The sequence below is a fragment of the Bufo gargarizans genome, chromosome 7 (assembly GCF_014858855.1).
Source record: "Bufo gargarizans isolate SCDJY-AF-19 chromosome 7, ASM1485885v1, whole genome shotgun sequence".
In the NCBI taxonomy this organism is placed as follows: domain Eukaryota; kingdom Metazoa; phylum Chordata; class Amphibia; order Anura; family Bufonidae; genus Bufo; species Bufo gargarizans.
This window is the reverse complement of record NC_058086.1, coordinates 193,486,746-193,504,965: the sequence shown is the minus strand read 5'-3', so window position 1 is coordinate 193,504,965 and position 18,220 is coordinate 193,486,746. Positions and strand designations below refer to the sequence as shown.

Below are 18,220 nucleotides of genomic sequence, written 5' to 3'. Positions count from 1 at the left end.
TTCATAAGCTACATGCTGCTGACGTCAAAAGTAGCAAGTGGTCATAATAATGTGACTCGACTGTGTATATTAAGTGCAAAAACGCATTACTCCAAAATTTGAATCCAAAATCATGGAACAGATTATCAGGAACAAATTTTCCTGCTAAAGCTCGTTCCATACAATCTCCCTCTGTAAAGGTGCTGCAGATCACCTGGTGAACGAGTGAATCTCTTGTTCATCGGGTGAAACTGTCATTCATGCACGCACCTAAATTATAATTTCTGGGCAGCCCTATGAGGACGAGGGATGGCAATAGCGATCCTTCGTGCTCATACTGTGGAGGTGATCACTACATGTAAATTCAATGCTTCACCTCCGCTGAACGAGTAGCGGACTGTTGGGAAAGAAGCGTTCCGTCCCAACAGTTGGCTACTCGTTCAGTGGAGTTGTTGGCTTCTCATTGCCCTGTCTAAATGTACCTTTAGGCCCCTTTGACATAAACGAGCGGTTGCAATGCATGAAGCACCCGCACTGAATCCTGACCCATTCATTTCAATGGGTCTTTGCACATGAACGTTGTTTTCACGCATCAATTCTGCGTTGAGTGAGAATCGCAGCAGGTTCTATATTCTGCTTTTTTCACGCAGCCCTGGTCCCATAGAAGTAAATGGGGCTTCAGTGAAAAACGCATTGTAATCCGGACGCAGTCTGGATGCATTGCGTGTTTCACTGATGAGTGCTATGAGATGTTTATAAATCTCCCTTATTATTTTTTTTACACGCGAGAAAAACGCATCAAAACTGAAACAATGAACGCAATTGCAGACAAAACTGACTGAACTTGCTTGCGAAATGGTGCGAGTTTCACTGAACGCACCCTGGCACAATCCATATCGTTCGTGTGAAAAAGGCCTTATGCTCAGACCCAGGCACCTGCTTCTCTGCATGTTTCTGTAGTATATGCAAGCTCAGCTTGGCGATTCATGCATGCAAGATGGGAGAAAGCTGCAGCTAGACTCGTCTGGTGGCTTATCTCTCCAAGAACAAAAGGATCGGGCATGGTGAAATCCAACAGACCGATCCTTATCTCCCTCAAAGTCTGCTGTTGGCTGAGAACAGGGGCGGACTGGGAACTTAAAGTAGTCCTGGAAAAAATACTAAAAGTTGCCCCGTTTTGTAGTCGGGTCCAAATTGATAGAAGGCAGGGCCAGCAATACCATATTGTGGCACCTTATACCACCCCAGCAGAGCCAAATACCACAGTCCATCACTAAATACTGCCAGCAGCACAAAATACATCCCCAAAAACTTCCACTGGCCGGCCGTGAAGATGGCTAAGACTGCACCCTGGGCATCGGCCCACCGAGAAATGTCCCTGTAAGGTCTATGGCCAATCCGTCCCTGGCTGAGAATTGGGAGGTCATCCTATACATCAGATGGTCAACTGGGTCTGCCAAAATTGGCAAGTTAGGCCGAAATTTATCTGATCTGCATGGTCAGCTGCCTGGCTCGGATAGATCACTATGCTCACACATATTCCTAGAACCCCATTTTCATATGCGTATACAGGGCATATCACATATTCACTACCCAGCAAAGCACAGTGGTAAAATCTTGTATTTTCCAATGAAGCTGTGATCGACGTATGTGCCCTCAGGGCAGGTGCAGAAGCCTGATGCTTGCTTGCCATGAATGACCCTTTGTCTGTAGTCTTGTTAGCTACTGTTTACCTCATTAACACGACAAGTGGCTGCAGCGAGCGGTATTGTGCTGCGGCCTTGAAGTCATGTACTACAACTGCCTATTATTCAGAAGAGACTGCTCAGTGTGAACCAATCCCTGAGCGGCCATAATACCGAGAAGTTCCCATATCTGTCCCCTACCCGTGCAAAGGGTGAACTTTTCAATGTTTTAGTTTTTTTTTTAAACTAAGCACTGGAGCGGATACATAAGAGATGAATGGTGCAATGCCTTTTTTTAATGTTTCCTTACATTTGTAACCACCCCTTTGCCTAAAATAATGTACCAGAAAGTGTACCAAAAGCTGCGTGTGTGACGACCAGGAGGCCTCATTCAGACCGTCAAATGTGGCGTTGTTATTGTGCATTCATGTTGTGTTTTGCAGTGTCTGTCTGCCATATGCACCATGTAAGCTCTCAGGACATATGCCAAACCTATCCTTAGACGGCCCCCCATTCACCCATGAAGGCTAAGATTGTCCTTTTGGCCTCATATACTTCAGTTTTCCTCTATCGCTGAATGCAATGGTGCAGCATGCAGCACCATTCCATATAAAGGCACCCAGTAGTAATGCCTATGGGTGACAGATAACACTGTATACCTAGATACAGTGGCATCTGTCGGCGGTATAGGTCAGGAAAATGTATATGTCCAAAAGACACTGCAAACACAGCATGAAAAGACCTCAAAGGGTTAACTGGCATGCAAAAGTCTAAAGTTTTGTGACATAAATCTTCACTTTTTGGAATTTTATGATGCCACTTAAAAAAAATAAAAAATTTGTAAGAGTAGGCAGGCTTTTTGGAAGGCGTCAGGGGTAGATTATAGCTGAAATCTACGCCAGTCCATGGACAAAGCCAGTCTTAGTAAAACACCAGTCCTAGTAAATCTAGTGTCCAGTTCAGTAGAACCACTGGGGGTCTGGGTGTTAAAGGGGTTGTCCAGTTTTTCAGATGAAACCGGACGACACATGTGAACTGTCTGCAATAAAGAATAGATTGTTAGGTAGATCCCACGTTGCGGCTTCAATTCTCCCAGCCACGTTCCGTTTACCGGGATGCAGCAATGACGTCACATTGCCAACACGTGGCCACTGCAGCCAATCACTGCCTTAAGTAGAGCACCAAAGAAGGCAGTGATTGGGTGCAGCAGCCGTTGTGTTGACAACGCGACTTCACCGCTGCAGCCAGATACACAGAGCCCGGCCAGGAGAGCAGTGGCTCTCCTATGATCTGTACAGATCCTAAGATCTGTAAGGTAAGCGATGATCTATTCTTTATAGCAAGGAGATCACAATGCGTTGTCCAGTTTCCTCCTGAAACTAGATAACCCCTGAAAGGTGGGTACATTATGCTATCTTAATGAGATCTTAAAGGGTCATTCTCATCTGGGCATTTATGACATATGCACAGGAGGCATTGCATTGCTTTTTCACTCTTGTCATCCCAATACAGTAGAGGTACCTGAAAATGGTCGCATTACAAAATTCGGCCAGAATTAAACAAGCTCTCATACGGCTATGTGGAAAGAAAAAAGTTATGTCTCATGAAATACAGAGATGAAAAAAACAAGAAAAATCGAGTCTTAAAGGGTTACAGAGTTTTCATAAAACATTTGATATGTCATAGAATGAGAGGCAAAGTTTTGATTTGTGGGGGTCTGAGAGCGGAGACTCCCACCGACCGTTAGAGCCAGGAAAGAGAAGAGCTCACATAGCACGCTCTCTCCTCTCGGAATCAGGATGGGCCCATAGACTTTCTATTGAGTCCGTCTTGCTTTCTCTCCTGCAGCAAGGAGGAAGAGCTCGATAAGTGAGCGCTTCTGTCTTCTCGTTCATATGACTTTTGATATGTCATATGAAAAATGTTATGAAAGCTCAATGACCTTTAAACCATCAAAGTAAGCAGCATCCTTAAGGCCCCTTTCACACAGGCGAGATTTCCGTGCGGGTGCAATGCGTGAGGTGAACGCATTGCACCCGCACTGAATCAGGACCCATTCATTTCTATGGGGCTGTGCACATGAGCGGTGATTTTCACGCATCACTTTTGCGTTGCGTGAAAATCTCAGCATGCTCCTCTTTGTGCGTTTTCAATGCAACGCAGGCCCCATAGAAGTGAATGGGGCTGCGTGAAAATCGGAAGCATCCGCAAGCAAGTGCGGATGCGGTGTGATTTTCACGCACGGTTGCTAGGAGACGATCGGGATGGGGACCTGATCTTTTTTATTTTTCCTTATAACATGGTTATAAGGGAAAATAATAGCATTCATTATACAGAATGCATAGTACAATAGGGCTGGAGGGGTTAAAAAAAATAAAAAATTTTTAACTAACCTTAATCCACTTGCTCGCGCAGCCCGGCTTCTCTTCTGTCTTCATCTTTGCTGTGCACATGAAAAGATCCTGTGGTGACGTCACTGCGGTCATCACATGGTCCGTCACATGATCCATCACCATGGTGATGGATCATGTGATGGACCATGTGATGAGCGCAGTGACATCATCAATGGTCCTATTCCTCAAAGAAGAAGACAGCAAATGATGGCCAATGGGATAGAGAAGGCGCTCATAGGGTTAGTAAATTCAAACAAACAAATTTCTAATGAAAGAAATGGTTTGCTCACCTACTGCGGTTGCATCAATTGGATGCAACTGCAATGGAGATCAAGTATAGATAAGGGATGGTTGGTGCAGCCAAGATCCGTCCTAACACCTTGGGCAGGGGCCACCCTGCCACTAGGGTAATGGAAATGAAGAGAAGTACGCTACACCTTAAGTGGAGCGTGTGGACTGCTGGGGGCACACGAGACAACCAAACAAGGACCGTGTTTTAATTTCGGCAGTATTCCATTTATTTATAAGACAACACGTTTCGGGGTAAAGTCCCCTTTATCAAGTCTGAGCCGGGAAGGTTAGGAGAGTGTCACGGCTCATCTGTTGTCTTATAAATAAATGGAATACTGCCGAAATTAAAACACGGTCCTTGTTTGGTTGTCTCGTGCGCCCCCAGCAGTCCACACGCTCCACTTAAGGTGTAGCGTACTTCTCTTCAAAGAAGAAGACAGAAGAGAAGCCGGGCTGCACGAGCAAGTGGATTAAGGTGAGTTAAATTATTATTTATTTATTTTTTAACCCCTCCAGCCCTATTTTACTATGCATTCTGTATTAGGAATGCTATTATTTTCCCTTATAACCATGTTATAAGGGAAAATAATACAATCTACACAACACCGATCCCAAACCTGAACTTCTGTGAAAAAGTCAGGGTTCGGGTCTGGGTACCAAACATGCCGATTTTTCTCACGTGCATGCAAAATGCATTACAATGTTTTGCACTCGCACGGAAAAATCGCAAACTTTCCCGCAACGCACCCGCATCTTATCCGGGCCAAAAACATGACGCCCGTGTGAAAGAGGCCTAAGGGATCCTTATGTTCATTGCAGTTGGAGAGCTACTTTTTTGGCCGAAGTTTACTGTGACCAACTGTCACCAAGTTTACTCCATCCGTCCATCAGGACCGTGACGTCCCATAGGTCTTATGTTAAAAATCTGCCAAAAAGACAGCAAAAGTGTGCTAAAGATCAATCCAAACCATTCCGGCCAGTCCAGGGACATTGACAAGTGACCGTACTGTACTGAGGGACCATGGGCTTCACGCAGAGTTGTCACTAAGTGACTCTATGTCTCATTTTCCCTTTCCATTGATCAGTCACACAGCTCCTGTTTTGATAAATGCCCAGTGTCTCGTCATACATTTTTGATGTGTGCACTCATGAAAGTACCTAACAAAAGATGGCACAGACGTGTGGCACGGCTAACACAACATGCTGAAAACACATTGGCTAGACACAGCAGAGTCGTGAGGCCATTTGGCAGAGGACTATGAGAATTTCACTTAATGTAAGCCATATCTGAGACATTCTGTACATAAACAGAACTCTTGTCACATCGTGTACTTCACAGTATCTAAAATCTAACATGTACCCGAATATTTCAGTCTAAAACACTTCATTTGACTTCAGGATACTTGTCTTGTCAAAATGGGCATTTTCTGTGTGCTTCCCCTTAAAGGGACTTTCCAGGATCACTATGACATTTAACAGATATGCCTATGTAGTTGCTTACCTCACGTACATCTTCCCCATGCTTTTTTTTTTCCAATTTGGACTCTCCTGACCCGTTTTGACCATGTGAACAAGTCCCTCTGGTTGGTTTCCATGCTGTATGTAGCACTTCCTGTTGTTGCATCCAACCAAACCCATGATGCACTTCTCCTTTCTCTGGCACAGCTCCAGCCCCGCCCCTAACAATGACCAGCTACTTTATAGCTCCTCCCACCCAGCTAGTTACCTAAACTCTCCAATATCACTGTTCCGGTTGCTGCTTTCCACGTGCCCATGGACATCCCAGGAAATAAGAAAGAGCTGCACGGACATCATCATGTGACCACAGGCCAGGACAGGCAATAGGAGCATAAATTTAAAAGACATACATTATTAAACTACAGCTAACTTCATATACAGGGTGGAACATGAAAGAGTATCCCGCCTCCAACATCTCCAAATCAAACTGCCAATAGTAAATCTGTCTAAAAACAAGAATCGCACATCCTCATATTATGCTTTGATCAAATAACTGCTTCTCAGCACCATAAATAGTATACAGACCCCTATGTTCCATGCTTACATGAGGCATTAGTACACAAGGCATAAGCCCACTCACCACGACAAGGTTGCCTCCTCGAGTGGGAACCTACTTTAAATTTGACACAGCACTGCGTGGCGACCACCGGCGCAACAGCACCGCACCAGCAGATGGCGGGACTCAGCAGCCAAACAGCGCCCCTGCTGCTTGGCAATGCCACCCTGGCACTAGGCCCCACCAGCCCACCAGCACAGCATCAAAGCAACAATGGCCGCCACGCAGCACCGCACCATGTGAAGAGTTGTCAAAGCTCACCTTATCATATGCTCTCAGGAACTCCAACTAGGAGTTGGTAGGAATTGGGGACCCTTATGCAGTCTCCTGCTAATTAAAATCACCTTGGTCGAATGCAAAAAAAGGAAAGGAACTATAAAATATCCAAAAACAAGAATGAACCTGAATCACACCTCTTCATGCTATGCTTTGATCTAATAACTGCTTGCCCATAGCAACCAATCTGAGCTCAACTTTCAGCTCCTACAGGGCTCTGAGAAAATGAAAGCTGAGCTCTGATTGGTCGCTGTGGACAAATAAGACAGATTTACTATTAGGCAGTTTGATTTGGAGATATTGGAGACTGGCTATGGGCCACCCTGTATAATTATTTTAATCAAAGAATATTGATTCAAACTGGAAAACTCATTTAAAAACTCTCTAAATATTTAAGTTAAATCATCATAAATCATTATTCCAATCGTAGATCAACCAGGTCCCATTTTCTCTGAGGGGGTTCTGAAGTCCTGTCCTAGGAGTTTCTCATGGATTGTAGGCACAGATGTCATTCAGAAAGTTGGGTATCAACCTGTATGACCTCCGTCATGGCCGCCTCTAGTAGTTATTTCCCAGCATTTGTTGGACAAAATCTCTGAAAAGAATATTTACCAAAAAATTCACACAAAAAGGTAACTAATTCCTCTGTCACTTCGGCACTTCACCTGCTCAGTGGAGCTTCTGGCCACGCACAGTGCAATACAGCTGCATTCAAGAATACTTACCAAAATTTCCACTGGTAAATTTGGGGTGACTTATACCCCCCGGGCACATTCCAAACCTGACAGGTAACACCCACTTCTAGAGGGGGTTTACATAAATAATCCCATCTATTTCTGGGCAAGGACAAGCGAATTTGCCAAGATTGTCTGTAAAAATTCGGAACAATCTTGGCAAATTGTGGACTATTGGCAACTATGGTTGAGGAAATGTCACAAAGCTGCAATTTCCTGCACCACAGTTACCAAGTAGAGGTAGACGGACTGATGTAAACAATGAAGAGGTCGCAGCATTTGCACAAGGGCTCCTTCAAACAATTGACTTCAGGGGTGCCAAGAACATACATAAAAACACTTGTTTGTAAATTAGGTGTATTTAAAGGGTTTTTCTGAGATTTTAATACTGATGACCTACCATCAAGATAGGTCATCAATAGCTGATTGGTGAGGGTCCAACGCCCGAGACCCCCGCAGATCACCTATTGGAGAAGGCACTGGTGTTCCCGTGAGCGTGGCCTTCTATCTGCTTTTCTTAGGCCAGTGACAACACGTTCATCGGTCACGTGGCCTAGGCGCAGCTCTGCCCTATAGAAGTGAATGGGGCTGAGCTATGATACCAAGAACAGCCGCTATACAATGTAGGATGCTGTGCTTGGTGAGCATTGAAAAGGCTGCAGCACTCACAGGAACACAGCTGATGAGAAGGGGTTCCGGGTCTCGGACCCCCACCTATCAGATACTGATGACCTCTCCTGAAGATAGGTCATCAGTAGTAAAGTCTTGGAAAACCCTTTTAAGCCCATTTAGGATAAGCCCGGTAAATTTGGGACTGTCAGCAACTGTGCAAGATTTGGTCCCCCCTCCTGAGGATAGGCCATGAACATTCTGATCCTAGATAACCTCTTTAACTCTCAGTCTTAACAATATTCGCAACATTAAATCCCAAATACCAAAGGCAGCTAGGACCAAAAGTGCTGAAGGTGCATGTAACCCCACCACCACCAGTCCATCAGCTCTATGTGACTGTCAGTACCAGACCTAGAGAGTACTGGTCCAGTACTGCCACCTGTTGGCAACATCTTGTATTACTAAGAAGCAGCCCAAACATTCTAAGTTTCCAACCTCTCATTAGTAAAACAGCAGAGCTGAAAAAAATCAGTCATTTGAGGTCTGAAAGACTCCCTGATGAGAAATTACAGAAGGACTCTACATTTACTTATTGGGGTTCCATACCGAAGCATTGATCACCTATCTACTGTTCCCACACAGTACCAACCGCCACTTCATCAAAACTCCTCCAAGCTAGAGTGACAATGGACCTGGGTCCAATGTTCTGACAACCAGAGGGGGTCATAGCGGTTGAACCCCACACGATCTAGCATTTATCACTCTTCCATTGGATAGGTGAGAATTGCTTCTAGCTGGAGCACCCCTTTAAGGCCTCATGCACATGGTTGTATTACAGCTCTGTACAATTTCCGCACCCATAGAAATTGTCAGGCCCATACTGTACCTCCGTATACCTCTGCCATATCATGAAGGTATTCTTCCCTAGCATATTTCCGTAATAAGGCGTTGTATAAAGGCACCATACAGCGGCACACGTGGTCCCTACAACGGCCTACGTAGTCCCTATTGTAGCAAAGTGCCATGATGCCTGTTCAAATAGTGGAAAAAATGACATTTACCTTTTAGAGCCCCTCCGATTCAGCGCCACCGCTCCATCCTCCTCTTTTGGCTGCAGTGGTAAGGTCCTGTATGCCGCCGCAGCCAATCATTGGCGGTCTTGTGCCATCTGAGGCCAGTGATTGGCTGCAGTGGTATACGGGACTTCATCACTACAGCCAAAACAATACATCACTGCTGCAGCCCAGGGAAGAGGAGGTGGCGCTGAATCGGAGGAACCTCGGGAAGGTAAGGTTAGGTTTTTTTTATTGTTTTAAGAGGCTTCCAGCACTTTGTTACAATAACGAAAAAAAACATGGACAACCCCTTTAAGATTTGAAGGGTATCATTGTGATCAAATACACCGCAAGGCATCACCTCGTTCCTAGAAACGAGCAACAGATCCAAGATCGGATCACTGCCCTGAAGAGCACACAAGGAGAACATGCAGCTGGTTCTGGCATCGGCCCCTAACTAACATTATATTGCATAATCTACCCATTAACCTTTTTAGTAATTTCTGTATTATTTGGAAAACAACATAATTGCTTAAATTAACTGTCAGGAACAGACACAAAAATAGCGTGGACATTTAACCCATTGTGTGCACAGCCTCTACCAGACAGAACCAGATAACATGGAGAAATGTTTTAATAACCAAACGCTACACTGTATTTCCAACCAATGATAATAAAATCAGTTATTTTTATCAAATAAATCCATGTATATATCGCTATATCACGAAAAAAGCAGCTGAGTTGTAGATAATGCAAAAGAATACACTAGTGTAGCAGAGCTAAGTTTGTCAGTTCCAGCCAAAATGCGTGCCACTTAGTACAAATAATCAAGATATCAGTGTTTAGGTTTACATGGGACTGCAGGTTACAAAAAAAAATGTTTTTCTCCATTCGTAAACAATGCAGCCCCAAAGAGTTAAACAACAAACACAGCTCTGCTACATCTGCATGTTCCACATCCTGTAGTAGTGGGTTATGAATCAGCTGACACTATAGTGAAATCTGTACAGCAGATGGACAAAACTAATAAATGTTAATGACCGTAGTCGAAAATACTTTATGTACTTTACCCCAAGGCTTATTTAATGTTGTGTTTTCAAAAAATGTGTTTTATCCAATGTTTTTTGTAACATCTGATCGTTTATGTCTGTTTTATACAAATATGTATTTTAACCATTTTTATGCATAACTGCCTAATAACAACAATTGTAAAAAAATCTTAGAAAGAGGTATTAAAAAAAACAACCAAATAAGGACTCATGCACACGAACATACAGTATTTTCTTTCTGTGTCCATTCCGTTTTTTTTTCGGACCGTATGCGGAACCATTCATTTCAACGGGTCAACACAAAATAAAACGGAAGTTACTCCGTGTGCATTCTGTTTCTGTATGTCCGTGTGTCTGTTGCGCAAAAACATAGAACATGTCCTATTATTGTCCACATTACGGACAAGGATAGTACTGTTTTATTAGGGGCCAGCTGTTCCGTTCCGCAATACACGGAATACACACGGACGTCATCTGTATTTTTTTGCGGATCCGTTTTTGTGGACCGCAAAATACATACGGTCATGTGCATGAGCCCTAATGCAAACTGAAAATGATACGAAATAAAAATAAACACAAATTTTAATTGGTACAAAATAAAAAGAGCTCAAATTAAAAAAAATACAAAATAAAAATAACACTAATTAAAAATAACGAAATAAATATAGCTCAAAGTAAAAATAATACACAATAAAAATATCACAAAGTAAAAATGAGACAAATTAAAAAGAACACAAATTAAAAATAAAACAAAGCAATAAAATGAAAATTGAATCATTACAACTATAGTTCTGCATGATTGTAGTTTAAAAATTAAAATAAATGCAAAAATTTAAAATGTATTAGTTGCTTCGCGATTTTATAATTTGCAAAAACAAAATTAAAATTTGGCGGTGTTGACATTAAATCTAAATGTGTAATTCTATTCGATCAGTAGAAAAAAAAAGTGACTTACAGAATGTGTCTTGTGTCCTAGTGCTCAGTAACGTGCGGCCGAGGGGTGCAGCAGAGGAGCCTTCACTGCCAAATTGGTGCTCAGAAATTGTCCGGGGCATCAGAGTGCAATCAGTCTACGAGACCCGTGTCAGAGCAAATTTGCCAAACAGAGGATTGTCCAGTTTACACTTGGAAAGCAGAAGAATGGCAAGACGTAAGTAGGAGATCCGGGGGGTGGGCCGCTCCAGAATATTTAAAACGTACAAGATGCTCATCCTGACGTCGGTCGGAATCGCGTTACTCCTGTGAGGTGTAAGCTGCAGCTCGAGTGCGTCCGTAGATTTTTGTCAGATTGCCAGAGTTTACACTCCGCAGGCATTCAGTCTGCTCCTGATACAAATCAGATGACTGATGGAGGATTTTTTTTTTTCTTTAAGTCCAGCGAGTCTCTCTGCCAAAAAAGGCTGCACAGGATCCCAACTGAAGCTAGCAAATGCGGGTCTGTAATTTCACAATATATCATTTATACGATAATTTTGCGATAAAAAAAATATATATTTATAGATTTATCAGACGACTCATGCAAAAAAAAAAAAAAAGTTGAGAACAGTGCTCCCCACCAAAAAAAACCAATGTTGGGGCTAGTTCACATGACGGTTTTTACAAAGGCAAAATCTGCCACATATTCCATGGCAGAAACCACAAGTTTTCCATTCGATTGCCGCGGACCCCCGTTAAATCGTGAGTGGAACCTCACAAAAAGGCAAAAAAGTACATAAAGGCTATAATCCATAGCCGTGTTAAGTGTAGAACAGCTTTCCACTGAAAACCAGAACAGATTCTAAGGGCTCATTCACACAACAATTTTGCAGAACGGGTGCGGACCCATTCATTTCAATGGGGCCACAAAAGATGTAGACAGCACACTGTGTGCTGTCGGCATCCGTTGTTCCATTTCGCGGCCCCACAAAAAATATAGAGCATGTCCTATTCTTGTCTGGACAAGAATAGGCATTTTTTTTCATAGTCCCAGTCATGTGCAGTCCGCAAAAAGCAGAGCGCACATGGGTCGGTATCCGTGTTTTGCGAATCCGCAATTTGCGGACGGAAAACACTACGGCTGTCTGAATGAGCCCTAAGTCAGATTCTTCTGGCAAAAAGAACCCAGTGTGAACGGTGCACAAAAGGAAAACGGTCTATGTTGCCCATAGCAACCAATCACAGTGCAGCATTCATTTCTTGTAGTGCTCCTGACAAGTGAAAGCTGTGCTGTGATTGGTTGACAGGGGCAACAAACAGCTTTACTTTCAGACGGTTTTATTAATCTCGTCCACATGGGCCTCATGTTAAAAACTGGCCCTGTTGCCCATAGTAACCAATCAGAGCTCAGCTGTTATTTTCTAAATTGCTCTGGAAAAATGAAAGCTGCGCTGTGATTGGTCGCTCTCTGGTATACAGAAAACGACAAGGAAACTAATTGTGATATGCTCCAAATCAATAAGACTTTTAAAGCGCTGCCTCCTTTCTGCCCAGGAACCTCCAATTTTGCTACAAGTTTGCATAAACCCCATCCCTTTCCCTGTCCTGTTAATTGGATGCAGCACAGTGGTTACACACATAGGCCTCATTTATCCAAACTGCCCATAGCAACCAATCACAGCACAGCTTTCATTTTACCAGAGCCAGTTAAGAGATGAAAGCTGCGCTCTGATTGGTTGCTATGGGACAAAGGTAGCTTGCAGGGACTCCACAGGTTCCCCCTTGGAGCGCTGTATGATTAAGATAGGCCAGGGCAATCCCAGTAACCTACCTCAATAGAAGTGGGGTTTATGCAAACGTCATCTAAAAGTGGGTGTTCTCGGTTATTTGGGGTGCCCTCAGGTGACCCCTTGGGAGGGCTTAAAGGGTTTTTCCAGAACTTATTGACCAGGATAGGTCATCAATATCAGATCAGTAGAGGTCTGACACCTTCAGCAGAACCAAATACCACATTGCAGCACAATATACTGCCCCAGCAGAACCAAATACCACAGTGCAGCACAAAATACTGCACCAGCAGCACTGTTATGGGGGATCTGTGGATGACACTGTTATGGGGGATCTGTGGATGACACTGTTATGGGGGATCTGTGGATGACACTGTTATGGGGGATCTGTGGATGGCACTGTTATGGAGGGGATCTGTGGATGCCACTGTTATGGAGAGGATCTGTGGATGGCACTGTTATGGGGGGGATCTGTGGATGGCACTGTTATGGGGGGATCTGTGGATGGCACTGTTATGGGGGGTTCTGTGGCTGGCACTGTTATGGGGGGATCTGTGGATGGCACTGTTATGGGGGGATCTGTGGATGGCACTGTTATGGGGGATCTCTGGATGGCACTGTTATGGGGGCATCTGTGGATGACACTGCTATGGGGGGATCTGTGGATGACACATATATAGCATCTTACGCTATGTGCCATCCACAGATCCCCCCCATAACAGTGTCCCTGCAGTGTGAATGACCCCTAATACAGGGGGTGGGGGCCGGCATCTGGATTAGGAATGACAGCAGGGACCGGTGCAGTCCCTGTGATCTAATACACTGGCCCCGCTCACTGTTGTATAATCTTATCTAACCTGCATTGTTAAAATATAATAATCATGTGTAATCCAGCTGTATTACTTACAGCTAAGTTCCGTAGCAGAGAGGAGGGAGGAGGCAGGCCGGGAGGGCGCCGCCTGCTTCATTCATAAAGTATGTGGCGCAGGTGCATGACGTAGTGAGTGTCCTCTCTGCTACGGAACTTAGCTGTAAGTAATACAGCTGGATTACACATGATTATTATATATTAACAATGAAGGTTAGATAAGATTATACAACAGTGAGCGGGGCCGGTGCATTAGAATATAGGGACTGCAGCGGTCCCCGCTGTCATTCCTAATCCAGATGCCGGCCCCCAGCCCTCCTCCCTCTGTTGACCGTGCTCTGCGGCGGGTGTATTATTGTAGGTAATCACAGCATTTTTGGGTCGGCCAAATCGCCATATCGCAGTCATCGATTATCGCGATACGATTGCTTTGGCAATATATCGTGCAGGCCTAGTATCCAGCTGGTGGCCATGAGGCGTGCTCAGGTGGCCCCCGAAGCACTGGCCCACCGGGAATCTTTTCTGTAGGGTCTATGGTCAGTTCACTGCTGCCAGAAGGTACCTTTGAATGTATCTGGGAAGTACCCATCTAGCAAACAACATGCAGAGTACATTAGTTATTAGAGATTTACATGAAACTAATAATCTGTTAGTAAAACAGCAGAGATATGATATTATATGTCACAAATTAATTGCCAGATGAACCCACCTTTGTTGCAGGGAGCCCCCTGTCACTGAAGGGGTTAATGCCCCTTGGTGACTTCCTCTTTATGGTGACTTGGCAGTAGCTAATTAATCCCACCGCAGGAGTTGCTTTCCTCCCGAAGACGCAGGTTATAAATCTCGGAGTAGCTGTTCTTGTGGTTCTGCCGTAGAAGAGACATAAAAAGTGACAACTTAATTTTGAAGCGAGGAAGAGGAGGGAAGTATCCGGGCCGGTTCCAGGAAGTGTGCGGTACAATGGTGCAGGGTTAATTACTTTTTATATTGACTGAAACATGATGACTGCACGCAGGTGTTTTATTTTATTCCACTTTCTGCATTTTCATGATTTAAAGCTCTGTGACTTCTCCCTACAGTACGGATGAGGTAGTAGTACATTCTCCGAGAAGGTGTCAAGTACAACGGCTCCGCGTTGTACAGAGATTTAAAGAGGTTGTCTCACTTCAGAAAATGTCATTTATCATGTAGAGAAAGTTAATACAAGGCACTTCCCAATGTATTGTGATTGTCCATATTGGCTACTTTGCTGGCTTCATTCATTTTTCCATCACATTATACCCTGCTCGTTTGCAAGGTTACGACCACCCTGCAATCCATCAGTAGTGGTCGTGCTTGCATGCTATAGGAAAAAGCATCGGCCTGTTTGGTTGCCGGGACCATGGGAGCGCACATGGGCTACTGCTTTTTAATAAAGTGTGCAAGCAGGGCCACCGGTGATGAATTGCAGGGTGGTCATTACCATGGAAACGAGCAGGGTATAATGTGATGGAAAAATGAGTCTAGCCAGCAAAGGAGGCAATATGGGCAATCACAATACATTAGTAAGTGCCTTGTATTAACTTCCTCTACATAATAAATGCAATTTGCTGAAGTGAGAAAACCCCCTTAGGCTACGTCTACACGACGACATTTGTCGCGCGACAATAAGTCACGCGACAGATGGGGCACAACTACACTGCAACATTTGTAGCGCAACATCTCGAATGGATTTTCTGCGACTGTTGCGTCGCAGTCTCAGCATGTGCAGTGCGACACCATAGACTGCCATTATAAAAATTGTCGCGCGACATTAGTGCAACAAAATGTTGCACTACAAATGTTGTCGTGTAAAAGTAGCCTTAAAGAGGAGCTGTCACCTATCCTGACATGCCTGATTTTTTAACTACTTGTATTCTTCATGTTATAGCAATTCCAGAGCCTATTTTTCAGATAATATTATTCTTAATAGAAGTTATAAATGAATTGGTAGCAGATTGCTGCGAAGGTCCAGATGGGGTGTAACCAGTTGCTGGGGGGGGGGGGCCCTGCCCACTCTGACAATAATCAATCAGTGGTACCAATGTCAGGAACAGCACCGTTAAACTTGAGCCATTAAACTTATACTTATACTTCTTCTTTCCACTGGATCCAGTTCTGGCTTTGGCTCTAAATTCTGCATCCGAAAACAGCGAAGGAACCGCTGTAAGTGAAAATTTCCTAGAAGGGCATCCATAGAGGTGCATGGAGCCTTACTGTACTTCCATTTGAATCCAATTTCGCACAGAGGTATACAGAAATGAGGTGGAGCAACATGAAATAGGGCTACTTTTACACTTGCGTTGTTAATTCCGGTATTGAGATCCGGCAGGTCCGGAATTAAACGGATCCATTTTGATTTTGCACATCAGGGTGCATTCGTTACGTTAGGATGCGGTTGTGTGAAATCAAAGCGGAAAAAAACAGATCCATCTCTAAATACATTGAAAACGGATCTGTCACCACTTAGGCTACATGCACACAACCGTTGTTATGGTCCGCATCCGAGCAGCAGTTTTTGCGGCTTGAATGCGGACCCATTCACTTCAATGGGGCAGCAAAAGATGCGGACAGCACTCAGTGTGCTGTCCGCATCCGTTGCTCCGTTCCGTGGTCCGCAAAAAAATATATAACCTGTCCTATTCTTGTCTGTTTTGCGGACAAGAATAGGCAGTTATATCAATGGCTGTCTGTGCCGTTCCGCAAATGGCAGAATGCACACTATTCTGACACCGATTGTTGTAATAGCGATTTATCCCTAGTGAGACCTCTATGCCTGACCTGTATGAGCAGATATAAACCCTGCAAACAATCCTCATCAGATAACTTGAACTCACCAACACCGAGTTTATCCGTGAAGTTGCTTTATTCTGTAAGCCAGATAACAGAGTACAGCAGAACAGATGGATTCCGGTATTGTGCGGTCAAAAGATGATGCTTTTGTAAGCATACATGAGAATACATGTGTAGCTTGTGCAAATGAAGTTACAGGAAGTGAGGTACACAGAAGAAGGGGTGGAGCAATGAAAAGAAAGAGTCACAGATATAACAGAAAAACAAGTGCAATACCAAAAACGACCACTAGATGGGAGCATATGACCAAATATAGAATATCATATGAATGGTTCAATGAATTAAACTATATAAATTTAACTGCGTAGCAGCACACACATGGACGCCATCCGTGTTTTGCGGATCCGCAATTTGCGGACCGCAAAACACACAACGGTCGTGTGCATGTAGCCTTACATTGTTTTCAGTGATGGATCTGTTTTTTTTCCCCTTTTTATGACAAGACACAAAACCGCAGCTTGCAGCACAAAACGGAATCCTGCCAGAGTGGAAGACATCCTGACGCATCGTGAACGGATCTCTTTCCATTCAGTATGCATGAGGACTAAATGGAATCGATTTTTTTCCAGTACGGAGATCCTCTGCTGGATCTCAATACCGGAAAACAACAACGCAATTGTGAAAGTAGCCTAAGGGACTCCGTGTGCTGATCTTGCAGGGTTCGTGAGGCCTAAGGCCTCTTAATGCCCAAACATTACTCATACTGTAAACTAGCCACTCCACAAACTAAGGCCTCCTGCACACGAACGTGTGCGTCCCGTGGCCGCGGGGCAGCCGCTGTGGACTGCGGACCCATTTACTTTAATAGGTCCGCGATTCAGCCGTCCCGCAAAAAGATAGGACATGTTCTATCTTTTTGTGGAACGGAAGTACGGGACGAAACCCCACGGAAGCACTCTGTAGTGCTTCCGTAGGGTTCCGTGCTTCCGTTCCGCACCATTCCGCATCTCCGGATTTGCGGACCCATTGAAGTGAATAGGTCCGCATCTGTGATGCAGAATGCACACGGAACGGTGCCCGTATATTGCGGATCCACAAATGCGGTCCGCAATACGGCAACGGGACACCTAAGGTCGTGTGCAGGAGGCCTAAAGGGCATATATCAGCAGATTTCTACCTAGTGGTAACTTGGGACCGAACCCAAGTTCGGGAAAAGGTTTTTAACAGTAGAAATTAATTTTTGAAGTTATTACCCGAAGTTTCGCAAGACTTCGCGAAATAATTACTTTGGCTCATATGAGCAGCGTTTTGGTGTCAGCCTCCAGAGCGGAATGGTGACTGAACGGAGGCAAACTGATGCATTCTGAGCGGATCCTTTTTCATTCAGAATGCATTAGGGCAAAACTGAACCGTTTTGGACTGCGTGTGAGAGCCCTGAAGGGATCTCACGAACGGAAAGCCAAAACGCTAGTGTGAAAGTAGCCTTAGGGTACTTTCACACTAGCGGCAAAGAACTCTGGCAGGGTGTTCAGGTGGGTGAACAGCCTGTTGGATCCGTGCTGCTGCTAGTGCACACGTGCCCCCAGATTACCACTCCGGCCCCATTGACTATAATGGGGGTGGGCCGGAGTTCGGGAGGCAGCACGGCCAGTGTTGGACTGGGGTACCTAGGGCCCACCAGTAAAATTTAT

General features: G+C 44.4%; 1 protein-coding gene across 1 annotated transcript in view; it reads left to right on the top strand.

Annotated features, from left to right (window-relative positions):
• Positions 1-18,220, top strand: part of ADAMTS9 (ADAM metallopeptidase with thrombospondin type 1 motif 9) — a 202,727-nt gene that overhangs the window by 162,765 nt on the left and 21,742 nt on the right. The window contains 1 exon segment of the mRNA XM_044301141.1: positions 11,125-11,298. Within this exon segment, the coding sequence (XP_044157076.1) occupies positions 11,125-11,298 (174 nt within the window).